The sequence below is a fragment of the Cimex lectularius genome, unplaced genomic scaffold, assembly GCF_000648675.2.
Source record: "Cimex lectularius strain Harlan isolate CLEC.00 unplaced genomic scaffold, Clec_2.1 scaffold100, whole genome shotgun sequence".
Taxonomy (NCBI): domain Eukaryota; kingdom Metazoa; phylum Arthropoda; class Insecta; order Hemiptera; family Cimicidae; genus Cimex; species Cimex lectularius.
In genome coordinates, this window is record NW_019392663.1 from 573,525 (window position 1) to 595,029 (window position 21,505).

Below are 21,505 nucleotides of genomic sequence, written 5' to 3' on the forward strand. Positions count from 1 at the left end.
GATTTGGCAAGAAATGCAATGAAAAAATATCAACTTTATCACAGCATTGATTTATTTTTATTTTATTTATTTATTTTTTATTTTTTCCAAAGGAAGAACATAATAGTACACTATACATAGTAAAATTAAAAAAATAGTAATAAAAAAAATCTTAGTATGTATAATTAAAAATATATCCAGTTGTATAGTGTAGGTACGTAAAATAGTCTTCTTCTGATAAGCTTAATTGCCAAACTCAGAATTTGCCTAAAACCATGGTGAGGATCGCCATTCTAACATACATTCCACCTTCGGCTTGCCTGAAATAAGCAGCTCTTGGGTCCGAATCAAGTTCAGGGCTTATCTCAAAGACCCTCGGGAGCGGATGCATTACGATCATCTTCCGTTTTGCCTTGGTCATCAGTTCTGGTGTCAAAACAAAAAGACCACAAACCTGAAAAAAGACATTTAACTTAATTCTATAATGTTTTGGTTTTTTATTTTTTTTGCTACATGCTTTTCAACAATATATTACATTAGATAACATTGTAACTGTTCTAATTGTACTTGTAGTTTGATCATTATCTATTCATTCCTGTCAGACCATTCACTACTACTAATACTATTTTTCAGAAAAGGTAGTAGTCTGAAGGGGCAAGGTCAGGATGCAGGTGAAGTACTAAAGCCCAAGTAAAATTGCATACTTTAAAATTTCATGCAAAAATTTGTAACCAAATGACCTTTAAACCGGTCAACAAATTATTTCAGAAAAGTTCTTGCCTAAGAATGTGGGGATTATCATATCACAATATTATACAACTAACTACAACTATTATATATAAACTATTATACAATAACATACAAACTACTATCAAATGTGGATTATGCCTTTTGGTAATTTAATAAAACTTAGTCTTCATCCAAAATAAAGCGCCTGCAACTATAATAAAACAGCACAAATGACAATAAATGCTGAATGGTATGTGAGGAAAAACTAGAACTCCTTATTTTACAAAAGAAAATTCACTAGCAATTCAACAAGTTCCATTTCAACTTAGGAAAGTCAAGGTGCTGTCCACTTCAAAGTAGGAGGAAAAAAGGCATTAGGTCTGAAGCCATGTAAGCTACAAGACATGTGCAAATAGTGTAAAAACATTTATGATATAGTGCGATAATAATTTATTTTAAATTAAAATGATATTTATTATGTAAAAATTTCTCCTCTAGTGAATACTGTGCTAAAATGTTAAATGTGAAATATTTCTATACAAGCACTAACGTAAAACTCTGTATTTTATTTAACTGTCACTAAATATTACACATTTTTTTGTATGTACTTGGACCATTGATTTAATTTTTTAATTATTTTTATCAACTTATGCTTAATTATACAATCAATACACAATTTTTTCAAAATTAAAAATTTGTGTCACAGGTGGGATTCGAACCCACCTGACAAATTTTTAATTTCGAAAAAATTGCATATAAACTATTACATAGTAACTATTGATTTTGATTAAAAATAACAATAAATAAAATAAAAAATAAAATCATATTTGATGAAAGTATCATTTTGTCACATAAGACAATCAGGACAGAGATTGTTGGTTTTCTGTATTACAATTACATAATAATAGCAATATTAAAAAAATATATTTTTTTATGACGGTATTTCAACTGCGAGGCTATATGAACCCTGAAGAAACTGATCTAATATAAATATTTTGATGCATACCCTGTCATATTCCTCTTGTGATGGAAATCTCTCCCTTTGAATTCGTGTCATGTAGACGACATCTGATTCAGGCAAAGCTTCCTCCAGAGATGCCATTTGTTTCTGCGTTATTCCCTTGTCCCTGACAAATTGAAAGACTGAATCTGGCATTTCAAGAGAAGGAGGAGATACATAACAAAGTTGGACGTTGTAAAGGGTCAACAGTCTAAAAATAAAAGAAAGCTAAGAGATTATATATACCATTAATAAAGTTAAATAGTAAACACCATTTTTGCATTCTTTATCAACTAGCTAGGTTGTGCAAATCAAGCAGTCATAAGTAAAATCACTCGTAGCAGCTTTTAAAAATTAAACTACTGTAAAAAAAAGAATTTAACCTTGCAAGTGAATGAACAGTTCTTCCATTCTTGAGATCACCAACCATTGTTATCGTGAGGCCATTCACAGTGCCGATCTCCTCCCTGATTGTAAAAACATCCAGGAGTGCTTGTGTCGGATGCTCACCTGTCCCATCTCCGGCATTTATTACCGGCTTTCTACAGTGATGAGCAGCTCGCTATTGACAATGATATATTATAAGCACAGTCAAAATTATGATTACAATGTTTAATCTTACAGATGCAGCACCGGGTTCAGGATGACGTAAAACAACAACATCAGAATAACTTGCCATTACAATAACAGTATCTAAAACGTTTATAAAATTATTAAGTTAAAATGGTTATAGTAGAATAATTCCTGTTATAGGACGAGATACAGAATAATCCAATTAATTATTCTTTTCATCTAGGGTTTTTGGTTGAGATGAAAAATAGTGACACAAGCAGGATTCGAACCCACGACCTTCAGTTCAATACACTGCTGCTCTAACCACTTGAGCCATCGTGTCTTCGATCCCCTTGGACACCAACTTCCCATCTCAACCTACAACCCCTCTTTTTGCCATATTTTCAAATGTCGTGTAATCAAGATTCGATTCACAGCGACTTATGAAGTGGCCACGGGGAGGTGTTAGTGAAATAATTACTTCTTTTAATTATTAAATTAATACAAATTGTTTTGTGGTCATAATTGTCCATATTAATTATTCTTCTTTTCATCTGAGATTTTTGGTTGAGATGGGTTTGAATCCTGCTGGTGACACTCATTTTTCATCTCAACCAAAAACTTTAGATGAAAAGAATAATTAATATGATCAATTATGACCATTAAACAAATATGGATTAATACAGAATAATTTTACTCAGTCAGACAATTTTACAAAACTTGTTCAATTGATTTGATTAAATCTTTGAACATAGAACCTCTATGATAATACTAACAATTAGATGCTTTAACAATCTCAAACAAAGCAAACTCCAAAAATTATAGTCACTGATGAATTAGAACACAACAACCAAAGTAAAAGGAAAAGAGTTTTATCTAAAATTATTATTATTCTTAAGTCTATAATTATTATCTTGTTCTATAAATATCGTATGTGGACAAATTTAAAATAAGTAAATATACGCTAGACAAAATGTTCAATAATATAAACAAAACAAAACAAACCTTCCAAGGTTTCCCCTTTTTTCACTGAGCTACTGGACTCTTCCATATGGATTACCCTTCCTCCAAGACGTTGCATTGCTGCAGAAAAACTGCAGCTTGTCCTGGTGCTAACTTCATAAAATATTGAAGCCATAACTTTTCCCTAAAAATTACACATTTGCACTATTAAATCTAATATTCATAAAATGCACAAATAATTTGATAATAGGGGAGGGCATTGGTGGCTGCAATAGTTAAAGCACTGACACAGAGATTCATCACTGGTAACGATCCTAGGTATAAATCCAGCTGCCCTGAATTTGAACCCGACGTACTTACCAGAGGGCTTTTATTTTTTTTTTAAGAAAACACCAACGCCCCAAGGGTTGATATGACCTCCGCTGTTGCAGACCCTCGATTCAAATTTAGGTTCATTTTTCTACAATTACTTAGAAAGTGTTGTGACTTTTGAAAATAAAATAAAGTAAAACTGGAACTGGAATTTAGTTTCTAGCTTTGTCTTGTTGTTATTGTTATTGTATTATCCAATATTAGGAAGTAGTTTATTTAGAAATCGTGATATGCGGTCTGGTGTGATGTAGGTTTCAGAAAAACATTTTCTTTATCATGCCAACGTTTCGATCTTTATTGAGATCATCTTCAGGGCCTTGTGTTGTCTGCATTTCAGCAAAAAAGTTCTCTGATTGATGGCCAATGCGAGTTTCTTCTCATTGTAGAACTCGTCTCTTCAAGAACGAAGAACATGGGATTCGATGAACAAATTGCAACTACATATGGACACGAAGCTAAAAGTATACTGAAGGACATCGCCAACAATGAGAAGAAACTCGCATCGGCCATCAATCAGAGAACTTTTTTGCTGAAATGCAGACAACACAAGGCCCTGAAGACGATCTCAATAAAGATCGGAACGTTGGCACGATAAAGAAAGTGTTTTTCTGAAACCTACATCACACCAGACCGCATCTCACGATTTCTAAATAAATATCGATTAACGGTCACTAATCACCACACATTAGGAAGTAGGGTGTTAAATCCTCCTGTATGATTGAGAGTAATTACTGTTCTTGTTTCACTTTTTAATTTAGCATTAAAATTATGGTTTGGTTATGATCAAATTTCAAATGAACAAAGTTGGTCACCAAACCCAAAAAGACCACAAAACACCAGGGCTAATTCTTGTAAGTAAAAGTTACTGTTGTCATTTCCCAAGCTGGAAAGAAAAACAAAAACTAGCACAAACATAAACTAAAGTTAAAAAAACAAGGCCTAAAACTGGATAGTGAGCTATAACCAATTCATAAAGGAGCACCATAGTTTTGATGATGCAGTTCAACAAGTTTTATAGCCACTTACCAGATTTAAATTTGAAAAACTTTAACTAGTTTAAACTATTGATAACATGAAGAATATTACGGCATTTTTTCCCTTTTTGAAAAACTTCATTTTCAGATCAAAAACATTTCACCGTCTTCAGTATTTGGGTGATTTTTGTGGAATGAATTTTTAGGCTGTGGGGTGCTGGGTAGGTACGAGTGTTGTTTGTCAGTGTGTTTGATGAATCAAGTCTGTGTCTTTTTGATTGCTCTAGTCAGTCTTTTTGACCTTCGATCTTGAGTTTTTGGTTTAGAGATTTTTTCTTGTTCTTGTTGGTTTTTTTGGCCTTCGGTCCTTTGTCTTTTTAATTTGTATAATTAATTTTAAATGGTGTAAATGATGTTTGTGAGATTAATTTGGGTATGAGTTTTTTTAATAAGTTGAATGTGTTATGTTTATATATTTTTAAGTATTTGAGAATGTACATTTTTCTTGTTCTTTATTTTTATTGTACAATATATTGAAAGTATACGTATGTTAAAATATAATAGTTCAAAATATTTTGATTCTCTTTGTGAAATTTTATATATAATAATATTTCAAATCTTTGCCTGTTACATATTCCTCCCTGCTTATTAAATGTATAAAAATCCAGAATGTCTGAATAAATTGTTTAAAAGTAATTCAATCAAGCAATTTTATATTGTATAAATGTATATTTTGAATATAAGCTTAAAAATAATAATTAATATTGCATAATCAGAATTAATTAAAATGTAAAACATTCACCTTGAGAATATGTTCAATCGGTCGCTCTTTCTGCACATATATCTTAAGAGTCTGTGCCAAATTGAATAGATCGTTGAGCTGCTCCTTTGTGAACATGTGCACAGACAGAATATGCTGATGGTGCAAACTTTGCGAGTAGACATGTGGCTGGTGAGTAATGGGCATTATCAAATTCTCACCTTTCGCTCTGTGTAGCGCAGGCAGTGAAGGAATAGGTGAAATCGGTCGAAGCGTCTCACTGACTTTCAAATGCAATTCTTTTTGTTTTTTTGGAAAGGGAGGGTGAGAAAATTATGGTTACTTGAATAAATATTTTTAAAAAATTTAAATAAAAACCAAACAAACCATGGTCATGCTCAGATAATGAATTATGGCGGTCGCGTGGAGATATCATGTCAAGACCAGATTCAGGCCTGCTTGGTATATGATCTACAGTTGAAACGATTAAGTTTAACTTGTTGCTCTTCTCCCTCATGTCTCGGCCAAACCCAGGGTTGGTAAGAACCTGCAAAGAATATATTAAGATAATTTGTTTATAATTATAGCTGCAAAGATATAAAATTACCTGTCCTTCAACATAAGCGACTTCACCCCTGAGAACAACTCTGTGAACTGCACCTTTTACAGCCATACCGGCAAAAGGCGTCCACTTTGCTTTACTGAAAGTAGGCGCATCTGGTATCATCCATTCCGCATCCATGTCAACTTCTATGTAAGTATTAGGCTGCTCTGGTAGGTTGAAAATACGCCTTGGATTTTTATGCATTTTATCGACAATGTCCTATTGTTTAAAAAATATGTCATTTGTAATTCAATATTTTTACAGACAAAAGGAAATACCTCAATAGTCAATTTTCCCTCATTAACAGCAGTGAGCAATAAGGGTAAAATAGTTTCCAATCCTGGGAAGCCGGGAGGAGCTTTTTCGCTAAGTTTTTCTTCCAAAGTATGAGGGGCTAAAAACCCAGATTTTTAGTTATACAACTACACTGAATCAAAGGGTCCGAAACACACCATGGTCTGTGGCGAAGCAGTCAATGATGTCCAGATTTTCCCAAAGGGCTTGTCTGTCCTCTTCGCTGCACAAAACCGGCCTGACTTGGGATTTATTTTCTCCTAAATATTCCTTAGCAAGATTTGTTAGGAAAAGGTGATGTGGGCAGACTTCACACGTCACAGGGAGTCCCTGGGCATTATCAATATATAACATGAAGAAATAGAGCAGAATTTTTTTAAAGTACCTTCTCCTTAGCTGCTCTTATAATTTGTATTTCTTCTTTTCGTGCTACATGGCAAACGTGGATGGGACGGTTGTGCAGTGTGGCCAATAACAAGATGGCCGCTGTGGTCTGCCCTTCTGCATGAACACAGAGCGGATATTTCTTCGGCCAGAAATCAAAATGCTAAGGGAAACAGAACGAACTAAAATTTAGATACTCCCTTAATGTATATAAAGGAATTACTTTTCTCCAGAATGTCAGATCACGCAGTCGCAGAGTGTTGAATGTCTCATTTAAGTACATCTTTAAACCTGCAGCCTTTGGGGCAAGGTCTGGTATCAGGTTGAAATTATCCTCTGTAGCACCAAGATAGATAGCATAATCACACCGTGCTTTTTCTGCAGCCAACTAAAATAAAATAAACACAATTTAACATTGACAACTCTGGTAAGACCCTCATACAAATACAGGAAAGGGTTTATATTTAAACATTAAATGACAAGCTTGCTTCTCCTACCCGCTGAGTGGTAGGTGGGTGACCGTTTGGATGCCAGGTCGATTTCATCCCCTCGCTTGTTTAGAATTGTAATTGTTTGAAATATATGTTAGATTAATTAATTATGCTTTTACTCTAAGGTCTTGGTTGAGATGAAAAGTAAGACTTTAGATTAAAAATATAATTATTTAAAATAATTAATAAGGTTCATTATGATTGCTAAATGCATATAAGGATTTATATATTAGATGTTATATAAAATAATATTTACATCCTGGGCTAATGTAATAACAAAAAAATGTTTCAAGTGAAATTGGTGTTTGTAATATAACACTTTCAATTTAATTTTATTATAAAGTTGTACATTACACACTTTAAACAGTGGTAAAATTGTTTTTGTATATGAATGATGAATCTTAAAAATTTGAACTAACTGAATAAGTTGGAATTTCCATATAATGAACACCCTTGGAGAATAAATTATTGCCTGCTTTACCGAAATGTCTGTTTTTGGGATAAAAGTGGAAAAAAAGGTTAGTATTACAAAATGGGCCACAATGGGGATTAAAGATATCGAAACCTTTCAGACACTGAGGATTTTTAATCTTTTCTATGGCTCTATTTCTACAATTCACCAAACATAATTTTGAATAAGAGCAAAGATAAACGCTACTTTGAAACTTTTTCTATGTAAAATAATGCTCTCATCACAATTAAAAATGTTTTAGAGTTCAAAATGGTGCAATATTTGTTTAAGCTTTAAGTTTAAGGTTTTATACAACCTCGATCCTTCGCTCCACTATTGGTCTCAAAATAAATCTTATGCCAAATTCTAAATTTGTCGAGTCAACCTGAAGATGCTTTAAAATCTATTAGACCTAAATGTTTTGCAACCTCTGTGACCATTTCTTGGATAATCGAGCCCCACATTGGTATTTTGGAAGCCCAAGCAAAAGCATACAAATACACCCTGTCTTTGATCAGACTGGACATTTTAGGAAAAAATCTGCGGGATTGGTCATTTCTGTGTTTGTAAAATTTATCTAAAAGTTCCTTTTTATCCTTTAGAATTTCACTAGCCTGGGTCTTTCCGATGGAAAACTTAGCTGCCAAGTCTCGCACACTTAATTTTTCACTTTCACTCATCTTAATTATATTATTTTTTCTTTAAGTTTCAAATGCAATGAAGAAATACTTAAACGTGTTTGCAATGTGGCATAATCAAAATGTAGGAATATTAGGAAAAGAAAGGCAAACAAAACACATAGGGGAAATGGTGTTTTAAGAAAACATTTACGTTTGGAGGCTGCTAAGCTTTTGGGAGAGTTGTAGCAGTATAAATGAAAAAGCTGTCTGTGTCCGTTATTGGGAGTGTCTACTTTATATAAGATTTTAATGTGAAGAGTGAATTTGTCCATTCAAGGGAAGTTTCATAGTATTTTTTTAATTTTTTATTTGCAATCCACAGCCTACATATTGTTTTCTTATCAATATTATGAATTATTATAACAAAAATACCAACCTCTTTCACAAGTGCAAATGTTGTGTCATCAACGCATGCAGGGTTTGTATTTGGCATTGCACAAATCATCGTTATGCCGCCAGCGAGTGCTGCAGCTGTGCACGTACTGAAATCCTCTTTGTGCTCTGCTCCTGGCTCTCTGGTATGGACATGGACATCGATAAGACCTGGAAGACGGATAATTTTACGGGAAGTAAGGCAGTCTGTATGTGTCTTCATCAGAGGAGCTTGCTTAATCCTTAACAATGCCTGTAAATAACAATTTTTATCAATCAAGGTTTAAGTTAAAATTTATTAACGTTTTACCTCAACAAGTAGTTTAGCACACTTGACATCTGTAACAAGCGGTACTGAATATTCGACAGCAAGTCTTCTCGTTTTGTAACCGTACGTCATAAACGAAGACACCCTCCTCGCACCCCTTGTCCTCATTGGCAAATTAATAACTAAATCAAAGTCTTTCCTCGCAAGATAATCAGCCAAACTATTCAATTCCCCTGATGTTGTTGCTTCTCCTATATTCTCGTATATCCACTGAACTGGTTCCACCTGCAAAATACATTTGTTTGAATTTCTTATACAGTTTATATGTTGAAAAAAGCTCAAAGGGCAAGCACTCACATGAACTCCATGTTCGTTGTAGAAGTCAGCTGTGCCCATACTGGCGTACAATTTGTAGCCTAACTTCTGCAATGATTTCATGCTAGGAAGCAATTCCATTTTGTGCTGTGGGGAAACAAATGATTTGGTTAGACATTGTTTTCAGGAAGGCTAATTACATTTATTAACCTTAAAACTTCCAATTGAAAGGAGAATAGCTTTTTGTGGAATGTGGAAGCCTGTGCTCATCATCGCCTTTAGGTAAGCTTCATAGCGATTATCACCGAAACAAGCCACTTCACCTGTAGATGCCATCTCAACTCCAAGCATGACATCAGCCCCTTAAAAATTACTAATTAATAAAAAAAAATACTCAATCTATATTTCTTGGGTTTCTTTTCAGGAACTAGACATCGAACTCATTTTCTTTTTATTGATATTATACAATTTCTTATCAATAAAAAGAAAATGAGTTTGATGGCTGAATAGTTCCTGAAAAGAAGCCCAAGAAATATAAAAAATCAACAACCAAAAAAAATAAACTCTTAATTTATATTGGCTACTTATATAAGATTGATTACCTGCCAATCTTGAAAAAGAGAAGACTGCCACTTTAACCCCGACTTTGCCACATCCCATAAGAACATCTACGGGTTCAACTTGTTCGCCGACTATCACTTTTGTTGCAGTGGCGACAAAATCATGATCTAGAGTTTTTGAAACAAATGGGAATGAGCGTGAAACTCTCACATTACATTCAATAACTTTGAGAACATTATCCTGAAAAATGGAAACATAAGTTTTACACACGTTTCTATGTTTATTTCTACTAAATGCACCTTCGCAATCAGCTGCATATTAAACGGTCCTGTGACTTCAAGCGAACTTGCAATTGCCTTAGATATGGCCAAAATTTTGGCCAATGTTTCAGAATTGATGTCTTGTGGAGGAGTGACTAAAGTAGCATCACCGGAATGAACCCCAGCATTTTCAATATGCTCAGAAACAGCCATACATAAAATTACCCCGTCGCAAGCTACAGCATCAACATCTATTTCCTTTTAAAAAAATTTAAAAAATGTAATGAAATAATACGAATATATTTAATGAAAAAAGTAATTACCTTTGCCTCGAGCAAAAACTTGGAAATAACCACTGGATGCTCTTTACTAACTTCACTCGCTACAGCTAAATATTCTTCGAGGTCATGCTCCGAATGAACCACACTCATAGCAGCACCACTCAAAACGTACGATGGCCTCACCAAACAAGGATAGCCGACTTCATCACAGAAATCAATGGCAGACTGAAGGTTTGTTAATTCCTTCCATCTAAATAACATCATATGGAGTACAATTATCATCATCAAGAACATCCTTTACAATAAGCTAGGTTTCGGTTGAATATTTGTTTTTTAAACGAGTATAATGGTTGAAACTATAACAAAAGATTGCTTTACACCAGAAGAAAATAACCACTGGCAAGAACAGTAGTAAATAAAAAGTTATGCATGCTGAAAACACACACGCACGCACACATTATTGAATCCATTGTTGAATATTTTTATTTAAACAAACACAATTCAATGCTGTTTGAATTAGAGAACTCATGATTAGAAAAAGGATTATAAAGTTCTATAAAAAATAAATAATTATAAAACTATAATAAAATATTAAATTAAAATTATTAAAAAGCAAACCTTAGAAAAAATTTAGCATTATGAAAATCAATGTTTAATATTAGATCAATAAAAAATTGAAAACAATAAATGCAATAAATTAGTACATCAAATTTTGAAAATTGAGTGTTGAAATAAGAGTAATGAAGAAGGAAATAAAATTAATAAAAGCATTAAACAGAATCAAGCATTCAGAAACGAAGCACACAATGCAAACTTTCAAAAATACATTTGTAATATGTAAAAAAGAGAGAAACAATTACCATTTTCTGTACAATGCTAAACATTACATAGAAATTATCTAATGCAATAAAATAAAACAGTAATATGTAACATTTAGTGACCGTTAAGTAATGAGCAAAAAAACATAGTACATTAATAAACCTATAATAAATTTTATTTTGTATTTTGATACTCAAACCAAAACTTATAACTGCATAATGTACATAAAGAGAGTAACAATAACTTACTTAAAAAAGCAAAATAAAATAACTTGTGCTCTAAACATATTAGCACTACCAAAACCTACAATTAATCAAAGCATGCTAAATTATTTCAGCCTTAATTTTTTTCATTAAGAGGACAGCATTAGGTTTATTAAAAAATACCTGAAATTAAAGTAGAATCACCGGCATTAAGATATCGTCAACCTAACAAAGATATTTTAAGTTTATAAACATTTTTTTTTTCTTTAACCACCAAAACAAAATTGTACAAAGGCAAAGATTATACATAAAACTCTCGATATGTCAAATTTTGACAGATAGTCAAATTCATAGTTAAGACAAACAAATTCTCTGGTCCAATATCATTTGCTAAATTTTACTTCTATAAGTCGAATTTGTGCCAAATACTAGGAACACTGTAACTAGTCAACCTGAGAAAAAGGGCCAGTGAAGGGACTTTCACATTATGTGTCAAACACTTGAATGCCATCACCAAAGATTTTTTTTTAACTTGTAAATCCACTACGACTCAGTTTTTATGCGACCTATGTGAATTCGTTTTGGATGCCCATGGAAGAACCAATTTATTAAGTAAAATAGTTCCCTGGTACTTAAAATGGATGTCAATGTTTTTTATCGTTTATCAAAGTAATAAAAATGTAATGACACAAGAGTTGTGCCACTCGTAGTAAATGGATTACGAACCCGCAGAACTTACATTCAATTTGGGTGTGTTAAAAATGAGTTAAAATTGTCCAATATTAACTTTTTTTTATTAAATTATAATTTTTATTGCTATCTTACACAGCCAACATGTTAATGTGTATAGTTTTGAATGGTATGAATGATGTTTGTGAGCTATTATTAATTTGTGTATTTATGAGTTTTTAGTGTTGAGTGCGTTATGTTTGTGTATAAGTAAGTTTTCAAGTGTGCTAATTTTTTATTCTTTTTATACATCTTTGAGTAGTTTCATGCTTGCCTGTATCGTTAAGGCTTCACAGTGGTTTTTCTGTCAGGTGAGATTCATCACCTTACTAACCATATGGAGAAATCTCACAATGCACCATTACTAATCTTCCTTATTTTTATTTACTTTATTTTTTAATTTTATAAGTCGACCTTTAAAAAATCGAACTGCAGATGAGTCAAACAATTATGCCCAGTCACTTTAATTTCGACCTACCGAGAGTAGACTGCACATGTTAATACTAAGTACATAGAGTAATTTGAACTTACCTCGGTTGAGAAATGCCAATTCTGTCTAACATTCTTGAAAATTTAAATCGGTTCTCAGCGCCATCGACGCTCTCAGGTGAAGTGCCTAAAATCCGTGCCTTCTGTTTGTGGAGGTCCATGGCTATGTTGTTGGGAAGCTGGCCACCCATGCTTAATATTATGCCTTCAGGATTCTCCAAATTGTATATGTCCATGACGATCTAAAAATTCATGTCGATTCAATTTTGTCATTTGTCATACCGACCTGAAGAAGATTTACCTCAAATGATATTTCCTCAAAGTAGAGTCGGTCGCACATATCGTAATCCGTACTTACAGTTTCAGGATTGTAATTGACCATTATTGTTTTTCTACCAAGTTTGTTTAGCTCCCTCAGGCAGCCTACAGCACACCAGTCAAATTCTACTGAACTTCCAATTCTATAAACACCAGATCCTGTAAATAAAGATAATTAAAATGGATTAGTTTTTATAGAAGAAAAAAGGACGATACGTTCAGCATACATATAAAATGCAACTATTTTTTTTTTTTAAACAGAAGTAGTATTGTAAAATATAAACTTCTCTTTTTTAAATATAAACTATTAATGTAAAACATACCAATAACCATGGAAAATCCACCCGGAAATGATAAATCGTGAGAAGCACCATTATAAGTAAGGTAAAGGTAATTCGTTGATGCAGGCCATTCTGCAGCTACAGTATCAATTTGCTTCACAAATGGTGTAATTCCTTAAATAATTAAAAATTATTTTATTGTGAACTTTGTAGTTAGGTAATGAACCAGTAGCTCAATAGTCCCTGACCATCCAGGTCTTCCTGTTCACACTGGCTTTTTTTTCTGTGGGTTTCATTCAGCATTATGTGCCCATGAGAATAAGAAGACCATGATCAAGCTATAAAACTATTTTAGTCATAATTACAAACAATTTAAAATTACCATTTTCAGCCCTCTTATTTCTTATTGCCAGCTCTGTACTCTTGACAAATGATGCGATCTGCTTGTCTGAAAACCCTAGTTGCTTAGCTTTGAGCAGATGAGCATTGGTAAGGTTTTGATGAGGCACGGACTCAAGAAATGTCTGCATCTCAATTATGTTCTTCATCTTGTAGAGGAACCACCTGTCTATTTTGGTCAGCTGGTAAAGTCTATCCACAGTGTAATTTGACTTGAGAGCGGCTGCGAGGACAAACATCCTTTTGTCTGTCGGCTGTTCAAGTTCCTCATCTGAAAGCGGTTTTACATAGGGATCAAAGCCAATGACATTCTCATCCACCATTCGCATGGCCTTCTGAAAAGCTTCTTCAAACTTCCTCCCGATAGACATCACTTCTCCAACACTCTTCATGGAGCTTCCAATCTTAAAAAATAAAATATATTAACCAATTTTCTATTAAGCTGCATATAAAATTAATTTGAAGCCGTCACATGTGTTTTATTACCTTTGTGCTAACTCTTGAAAATTTGCTCAGATCCCATCTTGGAATTTTGACAACACAATAATCTAAACTTGGCTCGAAACATGCGGTCGTTTTCATTGTAACAGAATTTCTAATATCCAGAAGGGAGTGGCCCAAGGCAAGCTTAGCAGCCACATACGCTAAAGGGAAGCCAGTGGCTTTGCTAGCCAACGCGGAGCTTCTAGAAAGCCTAGCATTTACCTAAAAATATTCATTAAGGCAGTGGAAATCAGTTGGAAAAAAATAAATAAATAAACATTACCTCAATAATATAGAATTCATCAGAAGTGGGACTCAGTGCATACTGTATATTACACTCACCCACAACTCCAAAATGACGTATAACTCTAAGAGCAGTTGTTCTTAGTTTATTATACTCATAATCACTAAGTGTCTGACTCGGAGCTACAACAATAGACTCTCCTGTGTGGATTCCAAGAGGATCAACATTTTCCATGTTGCAAACCTGGAAGATGTAAGGAAGCACAATTCAGAATTAAATTAGCAATAACTGTACAAGTGTTAAACCCTACCGTTATGCAATTGTCAAAAGAATCTCTCACAACTTCATATTCAACTTCTTTCCACCCTTTCAATGACTTGTCAATAATGAGTTGATTGGAGTGAGCAAAGGCGTGTTGTGACAGTTTTCTCAATTCCTCATCGTTATTTGCAAAGCCAGACCCAAGTCCGCCCAATGAGAAGGCTGATCTTGCTAAAACAGGGTAGCCCAATCTGTTTGCAGCTTCCAATGCCTGCAAGTTGATATATTTAATGAAAAAAGAACCTAACTCATGTCTTACTTTAAATAACCTCTGTGATACTATATACAGCAGCACTTGGGGCCACTTTCTCCCCGATTTCGTTAACCCGATCAGCAAATATTTTACGATCTTCAGTTTCAATAATGGACTGAATGGGTGTGCCAAGGATTTTGACATTGTACTTGTCAAATATTCCATTTTTCTGCAATTCTACACCACAATTCAAGGCAGTCTGTCCACCAAAAGTCAGAAGAATGCCATCTGGTCGTTCTGAGCATATAACCTAAAATATTCTAAAATATGATTTGTACACGATATTTATTTCATTTAAATAATGAAAAACTTCTTTTAGAAGTTTTTTTTTTAAATTGTAGTTTTCTCAAGGAGTGAGAATGAGAGAAAGTGTGTAGGTCTTTTTGTTTAATAATAATTTTAAATATATTTGAATTTAAAACTAGATGGTATGTTGAGTGGGAGATCAACCTTCCAACAATATTTTATTTAAGTAAAGAATAAGAACAAAAATTGTAGTTAGTCTAATTTTAAATGCTAAAAAATACAATATAATTTGATGTGACCGACCAACGTAATGTTTTCAAGAAAGTAGTATGTACGACATTGATGTTTAATACATAGCGTAAGTATAATTAATTTACGTACCTGTTCCACATAATCTGGAAGTAGTGGTAAGAAGTAGACCTTGTCAGAAAGACCTTTCGAGGTCTGTACAGTAGCAATATTGGGATTGATGAGAACAGTTTGAATGTCACATTCTTGGAGAGCTTTAATCGCCTGAGACCCTGAATAATCAAATTCACCAGCCTGCCCTATTGAGAGTCCTCCTGAACCAAGTATCAACACCTAAACAACAAAAGAGACAACCAAATAATTTCGGCTTACAAGCTTGATGATAATACTATTATTATTACTTTGCTTGGCTTTGGAGGAATGAAAGCAGTTCCTGGTTTGTAGGATAAGAAGTCAGTAATTTTCAAATCAATTCCAGAACATTGGCCAGTTGTTTTATGGAGTTCGATAAACGTGATGAATATATCAAAAAGCCCCTCTAAATCATGTGGGCCTGCGTGATGTTCTGGGTGGAACTGGACACTTTGAACCACAATTACAAAACAATTGTTTTAAAATTAAAAAAATAAAATAAAATAAAATATACACTTCTAATGAATGAACACAATTAAATTCCATTATTTGTACATAATATGTTTTTAAATATATAACAAATCAATACCATTTTACTTCTTTACTCTAAAAAAAAATTTTCCCCATTTTGTTTTATTAGCCTTTAACAAAGAATCAAATTTGAGTGTAAGCACATTACTTTGTCAATGCATACCTAAAGAATGGAAGTGAACCATGGACAATGCCTTCATTAGTTTTATCGTTAGCATTTGTGAACAGTAATTTCCATCCCTCGGGTACTGAGTTTGCATCAACAGCAAATCCGTGATTTTGTGAAGTCAAAAAACAACGATTTGTTCCGTGGTGGACACAGGGCTGATTGTGACCTCTATTACCATATCTAAACAAGAAATAAAAGAAAAAATTACAGTGTGTATACAATACAGTGATCTGGAATACAAATAGCTCACAAGGGGCACAGATTTAAGAAAAATAAATCATATACATACTTCATTTTGTACGTTTTGAACCCTGCAGCCACTGCAAGAAGTTGGTGGCCCAGGCAAATACCAAAAATCGGCTTACCACTAGACATTACTTTTTTAATATTCTCAATGGTTACTGTACAACTTTCAGGATTTCCTGGGCCATTGCTGAGAAAAAGTCCATCAAAATTGTTAGGGTTCAAAGGATGGTCCCATGGTACAACTTCAACATCTACCCCTCTGTACAAGAAAGAACGCAACTGGTTGTACTTCATACCACAATCCACTATGCAAATTTTCACTGAAGAATTCAAATTTTTGTACAATTTAGGCTCCTGAAAGTATAATTTTATGAATAATATTTTTATTTTAATTTTATAATAATTAGTAATGTATTGATATAACAGCATTTTTCACCTTTATAGAAACTTCTGCTACTAAATTCCGTTTATTAGGATCGAGAAAAGGTTCCTCACTCGATTCAGGTAGTGTCAGGACAATTTTTCCAAGCAAGGAACCTCTCTCTCTTATCTTCTTAGTCAACTCTCTTGTGTCGATGCCAGCAATCCCAGGTACTTTATTTGACAACATCCAGTCTGAAAGAGTTTCAGATTTCAGCCAGTGGCTGGGTGTGTCACAAATCTCCCCAACAACGAGCCCTGCCGCCCAAATTTTATATGATTCAAACCACCTACAAATTTGCTGGTTTTATTGAAATACATCTATAAATTAATAATTATATTATTCCAGCATACTTTGGTATTCCATATTTATCGACTTCGCATGTTGGAACACCATAGTTGCCCACAAGTGGGTATGTCAAAACCAATATTTGTGCATGGTACGATGGATCTGTCAGTGATTCAGGATAGCCGACCATTCCAGTTTGGAAAACTAAATAATAACATAATTTTAGTTTTACACTAACAGGCATACATTTTATTTCAACTGTCAATGGCAATTTCATTTTTTTTTTTTTTTATGATTTGATGAATTTTTAAATTTATTTTTTAGGCAGTATAAATGTATATTATCATCCTCCTTGTGATTGGCCATCAATTAAGCCTCATGTATCCTTGACTGGCCATCAATTAAGCCTCATGTATCCTTGACATGACAAATTCAATCATTACAAAACAAGATGACAAGAAGAAATAAATAAATCATATATCATCAAAACATGAGTTAATAAAAAAATTGAATTATTAAAATACATGATGGCATGTAGTACTAAAGTACTGACTCTTCATTGTGAAATAATTTCTTTAGATCTTCAAAGTGAACCTATAGCTTGATCGTCTCTGATCATTCTATTCTGATGGTCTGTACATTTTCACATGTGTATATTTTTTTCTTTTTGCAGGTACTTGACAAACCAACCAATGTCAACATAAAAAAAATCTCGTTTGAGTGAGTTTATGCAGAATACAATCAAAATGATTACAACAAAAGACCGGTGCAAAAATATATGATTAAATATGTTGTACTAAAGTACTTATTAACTTTCTATTTGTCATTTCATAGAATTTTAATTACAAAAAATATTGTGATGGTAATCAAACATACAATGAATTTACAAATGATATGTAATTATTAAAATATTATTAATTATATTAATAAGGCTGGAAAATAACAATATTTTATTTACAAATGAACTTTTTTTAAATAAAGTTTATTTTATAGGTATCTTTTATATTGGGTTGTCCGGAAAATAATGCAGGATTTTGGTATTAAACAAAAAAAAAGAAACNATTCATACAAATGAGTAATCCTGTAAACGTAAACAGAATATTTTATATAGATTTTTTTTAATGAAAACTTAAAATCCTGCATTATTTTCCGGACAACCCGATAACTTGGAAATTTTTAAGACTGTCTTATAATTTTTTGTTTTGTTAAAAAACAATTCCTTTTCTTTTAAGTAAATTCATTACTTTATTTGGATGTTTCAGAAATTTACACATAAATCATCAGAATTTGTACCCATCTACATTTTTAAAGATTAAAAAAAAATGTTCCTCATGGTAAAAACCATCTGAGGGAGTCTAACACATAGACTTAAATAACTAAAACCTTTCTTCTGACTATTTATGATTAGTATTTACAAAATGAATATTTACTTCCTTAAAAAATACATGAGAAATTTCAGTAAGTAATGTAATGTAATAATAAATCATTATTATTTGCAAATATAAAATACATCATTTATGATTACACAACGTAATCAATAAAATAAACCAAAATAAAGTAAATGGAAACAATAAAAGTAAATAATAATAAAATACATTATATGCTCAGACCATCCCTGCCAATGGTTCTTCATAATGATTATATGGAGATTGTGAGATGCAGTCTGGTGTGATGTAGTTTAGAAAAACATTTTCTTTATTGTGCCAACTTTTCGATCTTTATTGAAATCTTCAGGGCTCAAAGTGTGTTTTCTGAGTAGATATGTCACGGTTGTGTATTGGATTAACTTTTCTCTACTCAGGGGAATCCGTTAAGAGGAGCCACTTAAGCCACCATTCACCAGTACCTCTGATTCTGGCTTTAAGAGAATAAGCCTCTTTGCAGAAATTGACTGACAGTCCAATCCTTGCCATTAAAACATTCTAACAGAACCTTACTAGACTGAGCTTCTCTACCAAAATATTTTTTCCTTGCAGCAGCCAGTGCCAGGCAAGTTGCAAAGAAATGGGAACAAATCCTCCTGCTCTATACCACTACAAAATTCACAGTTAATGTAGCTGTAGGTTACACAGATACCCTTAACGCTTAATTACCCACCGCTTTCTATCAAAGGGTAATGAAATATCTATTAAATAATTTGGTGATTTGAATAGAAGCTCTCTATGGAGTGGGAAGCTGTCTGAATTAGCCATAACTGGGCAATGTTGCCTCTTTATATTGTCAAATGGACCATCTAACTAGCCTCAAACCAGTTCAACTCAGCCGATGTTGTTCCGGTCTAAGAACAGTCCAAGTTAAACTGCATGATATGCCTTTTTATTTCCTTAAACCAATACATTTCTTTATCTACAATCTGGCTGGCAAGAATCTTCAGGAATCTATTCTGATTATGTAATCGAAGTGAAGGGGACCTGTCTCACCATAAAGGAAGGCTGTGGGGTGAACTGGGGCAACCTGAACAGCCTCCTGATGGAGAACCGTAGAAGCCCCTTTACCTGTCCAAACATCTGGACGACAATAGACATGCTGACTACGTTAAGATATAGATACGTCCAAATAAATGTTTAAATATTTTAAATTTGTTTGCTAACGTCAGAAAACATTTCCATGTTGTTTATTTATTTATTTTTATTTTTTTTATAATAAAAAGTAAATACATTACTTATTTTCATTCATTTGGACATTCGGGAATTGACACCCATCATCTGAATCTATAATATTTAAATATTATATTTATGACAATTGTGCTTATTGACACACGATATTGAAATTGCATGCTGTGATACAATTTAAAAAATATATATAACATACAATTAACTATATAATATGCAATATACAATTAAAATGTTATATATCAACAATAAATTGCAATTAAAGGTTTCTGATATTTTGAGAAAAATATCCTTCCAGCTTAAAAATAAAATTTACATGTAGACAAGCCTGTGTGCGTAACTTTTTAAAATTAGTTTATGATCAAAACATGCACAAAATATTATTTTTTGTGTTATGCAATATTCTTCTTTTGTTTAATTATAATTATTAAACTTTTAGGTGTGGAGGACAAGACAGCCGGTTTTCAAGTACCAAACATAGCTTAACACTTTGAGCCCTGAAGATGATCTCAATAAAGATCGAAACGTTGGCAGGATAAAGAAAATGGTTTTCTGAAACCTACATCTCACGATTTCTGAATAAACATAGCTTAAATTCGATCTACTTTAGACAATAAAATAAAAATACAACCAACAAAATAATTAAATTGCGTCTCGTCCACAGTTTCGTCATTGCAATTTACAAATTTAAAACTGACATAACAAAAATGAGTATTGATTGATTATAAAATCTCTTTTAAAACATTTCGCGACAATTTTTTAAAAGCGTAATAAAATTTTTAAAAAACCAACGAGCAATTTGGATAAAAAGAACTGACCGACTTCACCGTTAACCGGTATTTCAGCTCCAAAACGGTGGCCTTTGTAGACGGTGCCATCCTCAAGGATAAGGTACGCCGGTTTGGGCTCGTAAATTGACATTTTCCTCATTAACTAAACGCTGTTAGTTTTATAAGGACGTCACCCTTTTGAAACACCGATTTCGACTGGCTCTAAAGCGTGGGCCGGCTCACATTTATTCCACGTGCTGATCCTGATCAACAGGCATGCGCCCAGGCAAAGCTGAAAGCCCCGAGCGGGCGTTTCCTCAACGCCAAAACACAGGAAACTGTCTTACAGCTCACCGTATCGTTTGCATAGTTAACATTTATTCCATCATCTCTCTTTGAAACATAAAAATTGTCTTAATGTTTATAATATTTATTAATAGGCAATTTTAAGTTGTTACATGTAGAAGTAGATTCAGCAGCTACTTTTGTTCTCAGATATTTTAATGGTGAAACAATTACATTCTCATGGCAATTTAACAATTATCATGTTTTCTTCTTTCCTTTTTATTTAGTTGTTTTTCCTTTTTATTTTCTGGAAGTTGTGAGGATAAGGAACTTCGACAATCTTTATTTACTTTTCTTTCCCTGAAAAGCATAGCTGAAAAATAAAATACAGACTATCGAAGTTCATTATCCTCACCACTTCCATAAATTTCAACAATTGTTATACTGGGATTATTCAAGGCCACATTTACTTTCACAATATGTATACCATCAACCCAACACTTATGTTACGTTGGAAACTGGAAGAATACACACAGTTTCTAACAATTTTTTTTTAAGTGTTAAATTGATTGACGGTTTTGCTGAAGGTGTTTGATTCCCTTCTATTCAAATGTTGTTTTATAGATTGGGAAAGCGAAGTGCCAAAAATTATACAATTCCTTTTAATTGGTTGATGAAATTAAAATTGCAATTCACAGGTGGTCAGTATAAAACAATGAATTATTCA

General features: G+C 33.1%; 1 protein-coding gene across 1 annotated transcript; it reads right to left on the bottom strand.

Moving 5' to 3' along the window:
• Positions 1-27: 27 nt before the first annotated feature.
• LOC106663568 (CAD protein) lies at positions 28-20,768 on the bottom strand. Its single transcript, XM_014388484.2, has 34 exons — positions 20,542-20,768; positions 17,177-17,315; positions 16,839-17,112; positions 16,446-16,756; positions 16,151-16,336; positions 15,726-15,906; positions 15,457-15,657; positions 14,846-15,079; positions 14,566-14,787; positions 14,295-14,498; positions 14,015-14,233; positions 13,512-13,932; positions 13,172-13,303; positions 12,832-13,007; positions 12,573-12,772; positions 10,333-10,540; positions 10,049-10,267; positions 9,791-9,989; positions 9,399-9,550; positions 9,231-9,335; positions 8,916-9,158; positions 8,610-8,858; positions 6,835-6,999; positions 6,613-6,774; positions 6,386-6,557; positions 6,212-6,327; positions 5,937-6,152; positions 5,717-5,876; positions 5,372-5,628; positions 3,266-3,407; positions 2,331-2,401; positions 2,092-2,270; positions 1,715-1,919; positions 28-433 (listed from the first exon to the last, which is right to left on the bottom strand). Exons 1-34 carry the CDS (start codon positions 20,651-20,653, stop codon positions 236-238), a joined length of 6,630 nt encoding a protein of 2,209 aa, XP_014243970.1. The 5' UTR covers positions 20,654-20,768; the 3' UTR covers positions 28-235.
• Between the last annotated feature and the right edge of the window lie 737 nt (positions 20,769-21,505).